The sequence below is a fragment of the Protopterus annectens genome, chromosome 8.part0, assembly GCF_019279795.1.
Source record: "Protopterus annectens isolate FY-2018-M chromosome 8.part0, PAN1.0, whole genome shotgun sequence".
NCBI classification, from domain to species: Eukaryota; Metazoa; Chordata; order Ceratodontiformes; family Protopteridae; genus Protopterus; species Protopterus annectens.
The window spans coordinates 211690123-211702249 of record NC_056741.1 but is presented as its reverse complement, the minus strand read 5'-3'; the positions used below and the strand labels follow the sequence as shown (position 1 = coordinate 211702249).

At 44.2% G+C, this 12127-nt stretch overlaps 1 protein-coding gene across 1 annotated transcript in view; it reads right to left on the bottom strand.

The window, feature by feature from the left end:
• LOC122808193 (endothelin-converting enzyme 1-like) overlaps positions 1-12127 on the bottom strand; it is a 1395094-nt gene that overhangs the window by 1000547 nt on the left and 382420 nt on the right. Inside the window, exon 2 of the mRNA XM_044079161.1 lies at positions 3258-3402. Coding sequence (XP_043935096.1) covers positions 3258-3402 — 145 coding nt within the window. The remainder of the gene's footprint in view (positions 1-3257; positions 3403-12127) is intronic.

Here is a 12127-nt window from a genome sequence, read left to right as displayed (position 1 = left end):
CAGGAGCCGTCCATGCCTTCTTATCAACCACCTGCATGAGGGGGTCGAAGGGGGGGACACCCAGGAGGTGGAAGGACGAGAGCCAAGCGCCTCAAGATACACAGATTCGTCCTCCGAAGGGTTGAGGGCTGGCCAATTTCCCCTCTGTTTCAGGATCTCCAGAATGTCTGCAAATGAGACATCTTCAGAAGGGGAATGGGGGGAACCCTCAGAATCATCCAAATCTGTGTCTGATGTGATGGACTCAGGTGAGTCAATGTGTTTCCTCTTACACTTCCTCTTCCGAGGGGGCTCTTCTGCCAAATCAGGAGAGGCCTCGGAAGAGGATGAAATCCCCACAGGGGGCTCCTGAGGAGCTGGCTCTCTGCGGTCCGGGATGAGGGAGTGAGTCGACTTAGCCAGAGGCACCATAGAGGGAGGGGCGGACGGAGCCGACTGTGGAGTAGAGCCAGGCTCTAACACACTCCGCATGACCTCGAATGCACCCCTGTCAGGCAGAGCCAGAGGTCCCGCTCCGAAGCTAAGAACCCCCTCGGCACCGACAGTGATGGCTCCGAGGCCGATGTCGGAGCCGAACTCACCAGCGCTGAAGCACCGAGAGGGAGAGGGGGGTCGGACAAGGGTCCGATGCCACTCACCCCCTCGGAGCCGATGAGGGAAGTCCGGCGCCGAGATTCTTCCAAGGAAGAAAGCGGAGCTGACGGAGCCGAAGACAATTGTATCGGCTCCGACGCAATCACAGTCTCGGTTCCGACACGACCCGGCTCCGAGCTCAAGAGAGTCGAAGGAGGAATATGTTGGTGGACCGGGGCAGGCATCGACTGATGAGTCGGGCTCTGAAGCATCTGGGCCAGTGCCTCGGACTTAAGTAGTCGACTCACTACCCTCTGAAGGTCATGATCCGACAACCTCGATGACCTAGAGGAGTGAGATCTTTGGCTCCGTTCAGACAGCAGGGAGATCCTGGAGCCGAATGAACGGAGCAAAGAGATGGTGACCTGGACCTCTTCCTAGTTGTGGGCTCCGAGGGTCTGGTCGGAGCCGACACGGAACTTACTACCTCGGCTCCGGCCGGGCAGGCCACAGAAACTGAGGACTGAGACTTATCGGCTCCAGCCGGAGCCGATGAAGGCAAAGGTTGAGAAACCTTAGGTCTCGGCTCAGTAGCCGAAGACCTAGATGCCTTAGAGGGCTTCCCTGTTGAAACAGACAGGGAATCCTCTGGCTTGAGTAAGCCTCTAAGAATCAATTTATTCTTTCTTTCCTGCAGGACCCTGGGGCTGAAGCCATGGCACACAGCACAGGAGTCCTGCAGGTGCAAAGGCCCCAGACAATAGACACAAGAAGTGTGAGCGTCTGTCAGAGACATTTTCTGACAGCACGCATCACACTTCTTGAATCCGGAGACCTTTGCTTCTTTAGACATTTTATCTGAACAGGTGTACACAAACACGCACACAAACACACTAGTTACACCCTGTCAGGTAAATTATAATAAAAAGCAGTACTAGTAATTTAAACTAAAATAGTACACACACACTCCACTAGGGAAGGAAAGGCCTATAGGCCCAAGGGAAGAACCAAAGGTTCTTGAGGAAAAGAAACGGAAATTTTTTGGAAGGGAATAAAAAGTTTTCTAAACTACACTAAACTAAGTAAATATATTAAAATAAAGGGGTTTTTAAAGACTAATTTCAAGAAGAAATAGTACTCACCAAGAACCGGTAGAAACAACCAACCTCGAAGCTGTAGCTGCAAACGAGATCTGAGGTAACTCTCGCCTAGCATTGTGGGATATAAGGGGAGCCTCGAGCCGGTGGAACCAACTCTCGAGCTTTTAGAGTGGCCGAGTTGGAGCCGAGGTCGGCTCCGAACCCATCCAGCAAGAATGAAGGCGAGATAGACAACTTAACATCTATAGATTGTTAAGCTCTCATTCTTTTTCTTTTTTTTTCCATACAGTAATTCTATTTATTTATTGCATACTAAAATTAATATATTCTCATTTAAGTGCAATTCCAGTCACTTCCTTATGTGCAATATCACCCAATGTCACCTCTGTGTATAATGTACTTTTTTTTTCATGCGTTAATTATCTAGTAGTCAGTGTTGTCTAATGTAATAAATAGTGTACAAGCATGTGCGACAGCTAAGTAGATATTTAGTTTTGCACTATATTGTTTATTCTTTAATAGCTATCATGTGTGTCTTTTTGTGTTTGTTTTCTTCTGTAAAAGAGCTGGCACTCAAAGTTTCGTTTAGGTAGCAGTTGTTTCCTAAATGACAATAAGTTTCTTTGATCTATTTGTATATATTTTATATTACTGTTGATTTGTTTGCTTCTCACTGTTTTTCCATTGTAGCCTGTTTTCATTTTGTGTTGATTGAATCATTAAAATGTTTTCAATAATCTGCTGTTTTCAGCTCTAAATGCTAAAATTCACTTATGTTTAACTGCTTACATTTCTAATGTGCCATATTCTTTTAATTTGCTTTCATTGCATTTTGTAATCTGAATTTAAAATGACAGTGTTAAGTTTCATTTGCATTTTTTTTCATCAAGAAGCAGGTTTTTACTTAGCATAATTAAATATTATTTGTTTTGCTTTGCAATTTTGTAAAAATGTTCATTTTCTCTCTAGGTCACTTTTGAAACTAGACTGTGTCCAGTTAGACACCCTGTTTATCAAACTACACATAAACTACCAAAATAAATGCAGCATAAGAACACTGAAGGGGTACCTCAAGACAGATTAATTGCGCTAAAGATAAATATCTCTGTATGAACTGGAAAGAAAGAAAGGGAGAGAAAGAGAGGGAGATCAGGAAAGAGTAGTGGACTGGTCTCCCATATGAAAACCTTTACTTTTATAAATGGATTTCTGGATTCCAGGATTGGATTGTTAAGTCTCTTCAGGACCTACCAGTGCACCACAGTAGAGACTGTCCTCATATTATGGGACTTCTGCTGTCAGCCATCTCTAGGTTTCCATTTTTAAAGCTGTTTCCATTTTCCTAGTTGTATAATATTTAGTCAGTAAAGGACTGTAGGCTTTGTAACCATATGCTGCTGCCTTATAAGGTGCATAACTGAAGATGTGAATAGAAAGCCGTACTACAATTAAAATGTCTCTTCAACAAAGAAAGTTGTTACTATGCAAATTGATATATGGTTGTAAAAATGCAAATGTTGAGTTTGAGAGAAGATTGAAACAATGATAAACAATGATGATTTTAGAAGGGGAATTAAATATTACCTTTTCTGCATATCCAGACAGAGTAAATAGTGTACATTCCAGCAGTGATGATAAGGACCAGCAAAATGCCACAGATGATGACATTCTTTGGACGTCTCCACCATCTAATATAACTTTTGTTGTTCTCTACCTCCTGAAATGAGACCTGAAAAAGAAATGTTAATGAACCAAGAAAAGTTATATGTTTTCGTGATCTCCAATGTTCTTCTTTATACCTCTGCTACATGTGCATTTGAAAATAAAAATAAAGTGAAGTAATCAGAAACCAAGTATCACATTCTATTGTGTATCACTGTCTGTAGTATGTATATTCATACGTGTTGTGTGTTTTATCTATATATTTAAATGGGCTAGTCTGAAAACTCTTTTCAGCCATCACTCAGGCTTGCAAAATTAAAATAAGTTAAACTAAAGTAATTTAAGAACATTTCAAGTAAATCAGAACTGGTCAAATTGTTAAAATGAAATTAATTGCATTTTACAAAAAAGTGCATGATACTAGTAAAATTAGCAGTGTAAAAGATTCAGTATATGGACAATAAGTTATAAATCAGAAAGCAAAGAGCTAGTTACAGTTTACGCAAATAATCTACAGGTGAAAAAGCAAGTTGCAGAGTGCAATTCACAGCTGTAGCAAGGGAATTTAGTGCCCCAACCAATGTAGCCATTTGGTACTCCCCCTGCTGAACCTATAAAACAAAGTTTGACACCTTACAAACTGTCTTTAAGATGGGGCCAGCCTTTGGTCAACTGGTGCCCTAGGCAAAAGGGCTCCATCACATCCCCACCACACGACCCGGTGCCCCCATCCTGCACAATCTACACCACCTAAATTATTTTTTTCTTCCCTTTTCTCACAGTTTGTTATACTCTTCAATTCCCCCCCCCCCCCCCCGTATTCATTCAACATATTTTAAAGAACTTTGGAGTTATGTACTTACTATAACTTGGTATATGGGTTGTTCATTTTAATTCTTCCTCACTGATGGGTTACTGATATGGTCCTCGGATCTGACTCAGCAGCATCTTCCAGACTTCAGATACCAATCTCGAACTCCACCCTCTTCCCATATGCACCATACCACCTCTAACTTTTCAGATCAAGTTTGCTGCCTATGACTACTGATTTATAGAGACAGGACATATAAGAAAGAATAATGACTGAATCCTTGGAACTCAAAGTTCCTGTAATGTCCAATATCCTTCTAGAAAATATGGGGTTGGAGGATGGTTGGAAGCGAAGGGGAGGAAGAATGAAAATGGGCAACACATATGCCAAGTTATGGTAAGTACATAACTTATAAATATGATGTTGTCCTTTTCATTCTTCCTCGCTGGTGGGTATAGTCCTTAGCTACATAATTCTTGGGAGGCCCTCAAGGAAGGATATGCTGGAGCACTGTCAAACCAAGGAAGCTCTGCTCCTGGAGACAATGTCCACTTGCAGAAAGCATCACAAGGATATGAATCTTAGATCAAGTGACTGCAGCACAGATATCATCAATACAAGTTCTAGAAGAAGATCAGATAAGGTATCCATAGATCTAGCAGAATGGCTCTAGGAGGGCAAGGCAGTTACAGACCATTTGTAGTATAATCAGCTAGATATAGTCAGTAACCTATTTGACCAGGATAATTTTTGAAAGCTGCTAGACCTAAATGGGTAGGAAAAGAAACAGCTGGTTAGACTTTCTGTATTATTTCACTCTGTGAAGGTAAGAAAAAAGGTAGTTGTCTGTGTACGTCAAAGAGGTGAACAGATATTTGCAATTGCTAGAAAAATTTGAAAAGAAGACTGGCAATTGTATGGACTGAATAATGTTGGACCCTGTTTCTACTTTAGGCATAAAGGAAGGATCAGTTCAAAGAGACACCCTATCTTAACAGAAATAATGTAAGGTGACTTGGAAGACAAGACTTGCTTGATTAGTTTCTGGGTCGGCCCCTACAGAATAACTCTGAAATACCAAGATGGCAAGAAGACTTTATAGGGAGTCTGAGCATAAGGATTCCATTCATAAATGCTTTCAATAACCTGGAAAATGACAAAGGAGAGGATACATTAGGTATACCAGCTAATTGTAGTTTTATCGTAGAAAGGAAAAAATTCACCCCATCCTAAAAGGAGTAGTAATAAAGAAAAGGACAGCAACATAGGTCTGAAAAAGGGGCCAATGATCTCTTTTGAGGTCTCTATAGGAAAAATCTTTCACATTTACTACAATATGCCTTCTGAGTGGAGCTTTCTAGAAGGCCAACATGATGTCAAGAACAGGGGGAGCAAGGGTGGATCGTCGTACTATCATTGAAGTGGAAAGCCGTGCAGTAAACTAGACAGTGTGAAGGTTTACATATTGGCTCACAGATGGGAGAGATAGGGAACCCCAAAAGAGTGCCAGAATCTATGGAGGACATTTTAGATGGCACCAGAGAAGGGGGAACGAACCATTCTATTTGGAATTCGAAATGGGGTAATGAGGGTGACTAAGTTCTTAAACCCACTAGCTTGTGTAGAGACTTGGCATTAACTGCAAAACAGGAGGGTATGCATATTGGAGACTGTGGGGGGGGGGGGGTAATCCTGAACCAGAGCATTCCTTGGTCAATCCACTGGAGGGAGGATGAGACAGAGTACCTGCTGCACTTGTTGTTTAGTGAAGAAGTAGAGAGGTTGCAGCAAAGTTGGCCCCAATGGCTGAAATCAGACTTGGACGGTTCAGTTGAGGGACCATTCCTGAGGAACCAGAATGGTCTGGCTGAATCTGTCTGCCAGAGGGCTGGATATCGCCGGCATATGTGTTGCAATCAAAAAATGTCTGACGATATCTCCCATTGCTAGACACTCATGACCTCTCTGCACAGAGGGTAAGAACGGATTCCTCCTGGTTAGTTGGTATACCAGAATACTGACCTATTGTCCATATGCACTGTAATATTCCCTAGGGGAGAGCACCCTGAAAGGCTTGCAATACTAGAAAATGGAAATGGATTGCACCCATCCCAAGGACATAGAAATGTAACTTGGCTTCCAAGGAAGACCACATGACCTGGTCTCACTTTCCCTTGAATTGCCCCCACACCCCCACCCAAGTGGGAGGCATCAATGGTCATTGTGACTATGAAAGAGGGGTAGTCCGACTGGGTCCAAAAGTGGATATGATGTTTCTGAATCTGAGTGAGTTTTATAGGAACAGGCAGAGACTGACAAGAATGGACCACTGAACCACCAAAAGCCATTGAAAGATTCAGATAAAAACCCTTGCTAGGGGGACTAGTATTATGGCAGTTGATATAGAACCAAGAGTATGTAAGACCAGTATTGCTGCAGGGGATATAACTGACAGTAACTCCCTTACTTAATTTCTTAATGATGTGATGCAATGAACAGGCAAAGATGATATCTGGTCCATGGTATCCAAAGGGAGCTTATACCTTAAGAATTCTGTGCTGGAGATAGATTTGATTTTGTCATATTTATTGTAATATCCAGGGATCTGGAGATCTGAAAGTAAAAAGAGGTGCTTCCCGGATAGTAGCAGATGTTGCCTGGTTAGGGCAAGTGAGAAGCCAGTCATCTAAATATGGAACAGCTGGGATCCTTTGAGACTCAGGTGAGCTGCAACCAGTGTCATGCATTAGGTACACACCCTAGTACCTGAATTGGTAGTGACTGATATCACTTTCTAGGCAGATATGTTGATAGCCTTGCTGTAAATATACATGAATAGACTCTGACAGGTTTTAATTCCGGTGGCATACTTGGCCTTATTCCTTTGTTGTAACAGCAGTAGATGAGCATGTAATTCAATGCTACCCTAAGGAGGGAAAATTTATGAGAGGCATTAGACAATGTTGTTCTAAAGGGTTACCCCAAGCATCATAGCACTGAAGGAGTCTTCGTCTATATAAGGATGGGGGATCCCAAATCATTTGGAAAGGAGAACATAATAGTTGGTTAGGGAGATCTAATGAAGAATTCGAAAATTGTTAGGAAGACATTGGGAATCTATCATAAAAGCAAACTTATGAAAGTTTTATGGATTAAAGAAGTGCACAGTTGGTAAACAACTTGGCACATGTGTATATCTGGAAGACTTGTGCAGCCCCAAAAGGAAAAAAAAACATAGTCCTGAATGTGGGGAGGAGGAAAGACATGCAGGGTTTTGGAAATCATCTCCAGTACTGTGAAACAGGTCACCACCCAAATATTCAGTTCGACTGCCAGTTTCAGATAGGGACAAGGAAGGGAGCATCACCGAGAAGAGAAAACCTTGGGGAGTCCCCTCCTTCGACATGAGACACCTAACATAGGGGAAATGCACTCCCCTGGAGCTGTGCCAGGATGGAGATTCCTGAAGTACACGCCTTAGTCTCATTGGATCATAAGAGTTCACTAGGCTAATGATCACAGCCTAGCCAAGCATACTAACCTCCTTGCAAGTTCTGATATTCTTGATAAGTGTAAGAAGGGGTTTTAGGATATGACTTTTGTAAACAGGGGTCTGGGAAATGAGCAGTTAACAAGCTGCCTGTGTCGACTGGAGAGATAAGTGCCAAACCAGGTGTGAATTTTCCTAGATGCAATTAAATGGGAAGAGTAATTCCACTGAGACAGAGCATGGAGGTCAGCTCCCAAACACTGCCCCCATAGCTTTTGTTACAGACTCTCCTCTCAAGCCATCTATGCCTTCCTGTGAAAGGAGGAAGAAAGGCAACCACTCAACCTCTCAATTTTGTAGATTTAGTTATTTGCCCCTGGAAGGCAGACAGAATGGCATGAAGTGTGCTGCTACCTACCTGAGCTAAATACCTCAATGCTTATTCAGGTTTAAGGTCAACAAACATAAAGAAACTCACTAGGCCCAAGGGATGTCTCGGATGAAAAGGAATTGAGAAGTTATGTACCTACCATAACGTTCCATGTTAGTTGTCTTCTCTCGCCTTCTTTCTTGCTGGATGGGTTCAGAGCCGATCCTCAGCTCCGACTCGGCCACTTACTAAAGCTCGAGAGCTAATTTTACCGGCTCAAGGCAACCCTATATCCCATGATGCTAGGCGATAACTCCCCAGATCTCATTTGGAAGCTGAAAACCCAACATAGGCCAATAAAAAAATCCTCCAACTGGAAAGGAGGAGGAAGAAGGATAAAAACCCCCAAAGATCGTTATCTACACTACAGCTATCCTAGGACACCTAGATGGTGAAAAAAGGGAATATAAGGACCCTTCAAAGAAGGGAAGATCTTCTCGGTCTGTCCAGGCTAGGGGGATGGTGGGTGGGATGCAAGAAAGAAGGCAAGAGAAGACAACTAACATGGAACGTTATGGTAGGTACATAACTTCTCAATGTTAAGTTGTCAATCTCGCCTTCATTCTTGCTGGATGGGACCGCGTCCCTAGCACCTTCATCCTGGGTGGCTCATTGGAACAGACTCTTGAGAACAGTGGAACCAAATTTTGCTCTGTCCCTGGAGGCCATGTCCAATTTGTAATGCGAAACAAAGGTATGAGGAGAGGCCCATGTGGCTGCCGCACAGATAGTGTCTATTGGTAGTCTAGCTTGAAAAGCTGTAGATGTAGCTAGTGCTCTAGTTGAATGTGCTTTTGGCTTAGAAGTCAATTCTGTGCCTCTGAGTTGATAAATACATGTAATCACAGAAGACAGCCACCTAGATAGGGTTACCTTAGATACAGGAAGGCCTTTCTTATTTTCTGCATACAATAAAAAACAGTTGATCAGACTTCCTTATTTGTTTGGTTCTATCCAAATAGTATTGGAGCTGGCGATGAACATCTAGATAATGTAGCTTTTGCTCCACTCTATTAGTATAGTTTGGGAAAAAACTGGGAGATCAACTGATTGATTTAAATTTGTCTGCGAAGCCACCTTGGGTAAGAAGGATGGATTAGTCCTTAGAGAAACTCTGTCTTTATGGAAGATTAAGTAGGGAGGACGGATGCAGAGGGCGTGAAGCTCAGATACTCTCCTAGCAGAAGTAATGGTGACTAGGAAGAGTGTCTTCCAGGAAAGAAATTTCAATGAACAGGAGACCGCAGGTTCAAAGGGGGGAAGAATCAAGGATTTTAAGACTAAATTAAGATCCCACTGAGGTGGAGGGTCTTTGATCGGAGGCTTAAGTAAAAATACACCTTTAAGGAAAGCTTTGCAAAGCTTATGGGACATGATGTTGTGGCCCGATAAGCCTATATTAAAATTCGATATGGCTCCCCGACTGATGGGTCAACAGATCTGGAGCTGGGTCCAGATGCCAAGGCTGTACCAAAAGATAATGATGTAGGAACGGAAACCATATCTGTCGAGGCCAATAAGGTGCAATGAGAATCAACTTGGCTCTCAAGGCGGTTGCTTTCTGAATTACTTGTGGGATTAGAGGAAAGGGTGGAAAGGCATAGAGAAGTCCCCGAGGCCAATCTTGGACTAGAGCGTCTCTGAGGGGATGGCCTGGAAGGGGGAAGAGGGTGAAGAAGTCGGGGCATTTGCTGTTTTGGGGTGTAGCAAAAAGATCGCAGCAAGGAAGGCCCCACTTCTGAAAAATCTCTTCCGCCACAGATTGTTTGAGAGACCACTCGTGTGGCATGAGTATAGCTCTGCTCAACCTGTCCACTATGATGTTGGACTTCCCGGGGATATGCGTTGCTATCAGAAACCGCTGAGAGGAGATTGCCCATTGCCAAAGTCTGAGTGCCTCTCGACACAGGGGATAGGACTTGGTTCCGCCTTGCTTGTTGATATACCACACTACGGACATATTGTCCGTTTGGATTGCAATGGTTCCCAGGGGAAGAGAGTCGTGGAGGGCTTGCAATGTTAAAAGCACTGCTCTCATCTCTAGGACATTTATGTGCAGGTGGCGTTCGAAAGGTTGCCAAGTGCCATGGACCATCCTGCCCTGAAAATGCACCCCCCCCCCCGATCAGGGAGGCATCCGATGTAACCGTGGCGACCGGGGAAGGAGGAACAAAGGGTCTGCCTTGATGGACTTGAGGGGACAATATCCACCAGGACAGATGACTTTTGCAAGTTGGAGTTATCATGACCTTGTGGTGCATAGGGAGTTGCTGAAAGGACCACTGGGCGAAAAGCATCCACTGTAGAAGACGCATGTAAAAACGTGCAAGAGGAAGAAGTGTTATGGCGGCCATAAGACCCAATACTTTCAGGACATACCTGGCCTGAATTTTGTTGCTCTGAAGAAGAACATGGACATGGTTTTGAATATCTAAGACCCTTTGATCTGTTAACTTTGCTGAAAGTTGTACGGTGTCCAAGTTGGCTCCTATAAAGGTAATAGACTGACAAGGCAGACTTTTCGAAATTTATAGAGATTCCTAGCCCTCTGCAAATGTGAATGGTGTAATCTCTGGCTTGGAGAAGTTGATGCCTGGTGGTGGCAGTGAGGAGCCAGTCGTCTAGATATGGAAACACCTGGAATCCTTGCCGTCTCAGGTGAGCCGTAACTGCTGCCATACATTTGGTGAGCACTCTGGGGGCTGTAGTGAGACCAAAGGGCAGGGCTCTGAATTGGTAGTGACTGGCCCCCAGCTGAAAGCTGAGAAACCTTCTGGAGCTCCTGTGAATTTTGATGTGATAGTACGCATCCTGAATGTCCACGGAGCACATCCAATTGTCCTTGCCCAGAAAGGGTAGAATGGACTGTAGCGTGACCATCCAGAATCTTGTTCTCTTTACAAACTTGTTTAGTTTGCTGAGATCTAATATTGGTCTCCAGTCCCCTGTCTTTTTCAGTACCAAAAAGAACCTTGAGTAGATTCCGGATCCTAGTTGGTCTGCTGGGACTGGCTGGATGGCTCTTTTTGCTAGCAGTTTTGATATCTCTGGTACTGCTAGTTCCCTTAGACCAGGTGGAATGTCTGGAAGGGTTCCCTTTTGCTGAACTGGGGTTTGGATAAAGGGAATTTTGTAACCCTCGGATATGATCGACTGTACCCATTTGTCTTAAATAAGGGAAAGCCAGGCTTTTGGGTACAGTGACAATCTTCCCCCGACTGCCTCCGAAGGTGGACAATCGGGCAACATCTCAGGGATGCTGGAAGGGTTTGTCAGAGAGAGGCTCCCTGTTACCCTGGTTCTGCGGACCCCCTCTGCCCCTAGGGCGGCGTCTGTTGTTGTTACCCCCTCTGCCTCTGTGGGTAAACTGACCTCTTGCATCAGGCGTGACTCCTTGAGATTTGCAGAACCACATTTTCCCACCTTTCTGACCCTTAGGGTATGGTCTTGAAGGGGTGGAGAAATGGACTCCTACGGCAGAAAGAGTCTTGCCATCTTGTTCACATCTGGTCAAGGTGTCTTTCACTTGAGGTCCGAACAAAGCCGAACCGTCAAAAGGAATTTGTGAAGGACGCCTTGAAAGGGTCCGCAAAATTACAAAGCCGCATCCAGGCGTGACGCCTTAAGGCCACTCCTGTGCCCGCGGTCCTACTCGCTCCATCGGCTGCATATGAAATGAGACGCATGGAGGAGTTAACAATCGAGTTTAGGGTTCCAAGCTGTGAGTTGATTTTATCCTGGGACCCAGCAGCTGACGGATCCTGTAAGACTTCTCCCAACTCTTTGAGAATATCTCTCTGAAGGCGGGTGAAGTGACACAAGTAATTCAGTGACCGCATGGCAAAGGTCGCTGAAGAAAACATCTGCTTACCGTACCTATCCATGGTCCTAGAATTCTTATTAGGAGGATGGATAGGTAATGAAGGATCAGCTAGTTCCTTCTTGGTGGCTGCAGCCACCACCATGGCATCTGCTGGTACACCTTTTGTTAAGAACTGTTTGTCAACTGGTGCCGTGATGAATTTAGATGGCCTCCGAGGGGTGGGTTCCACCGAATCTGG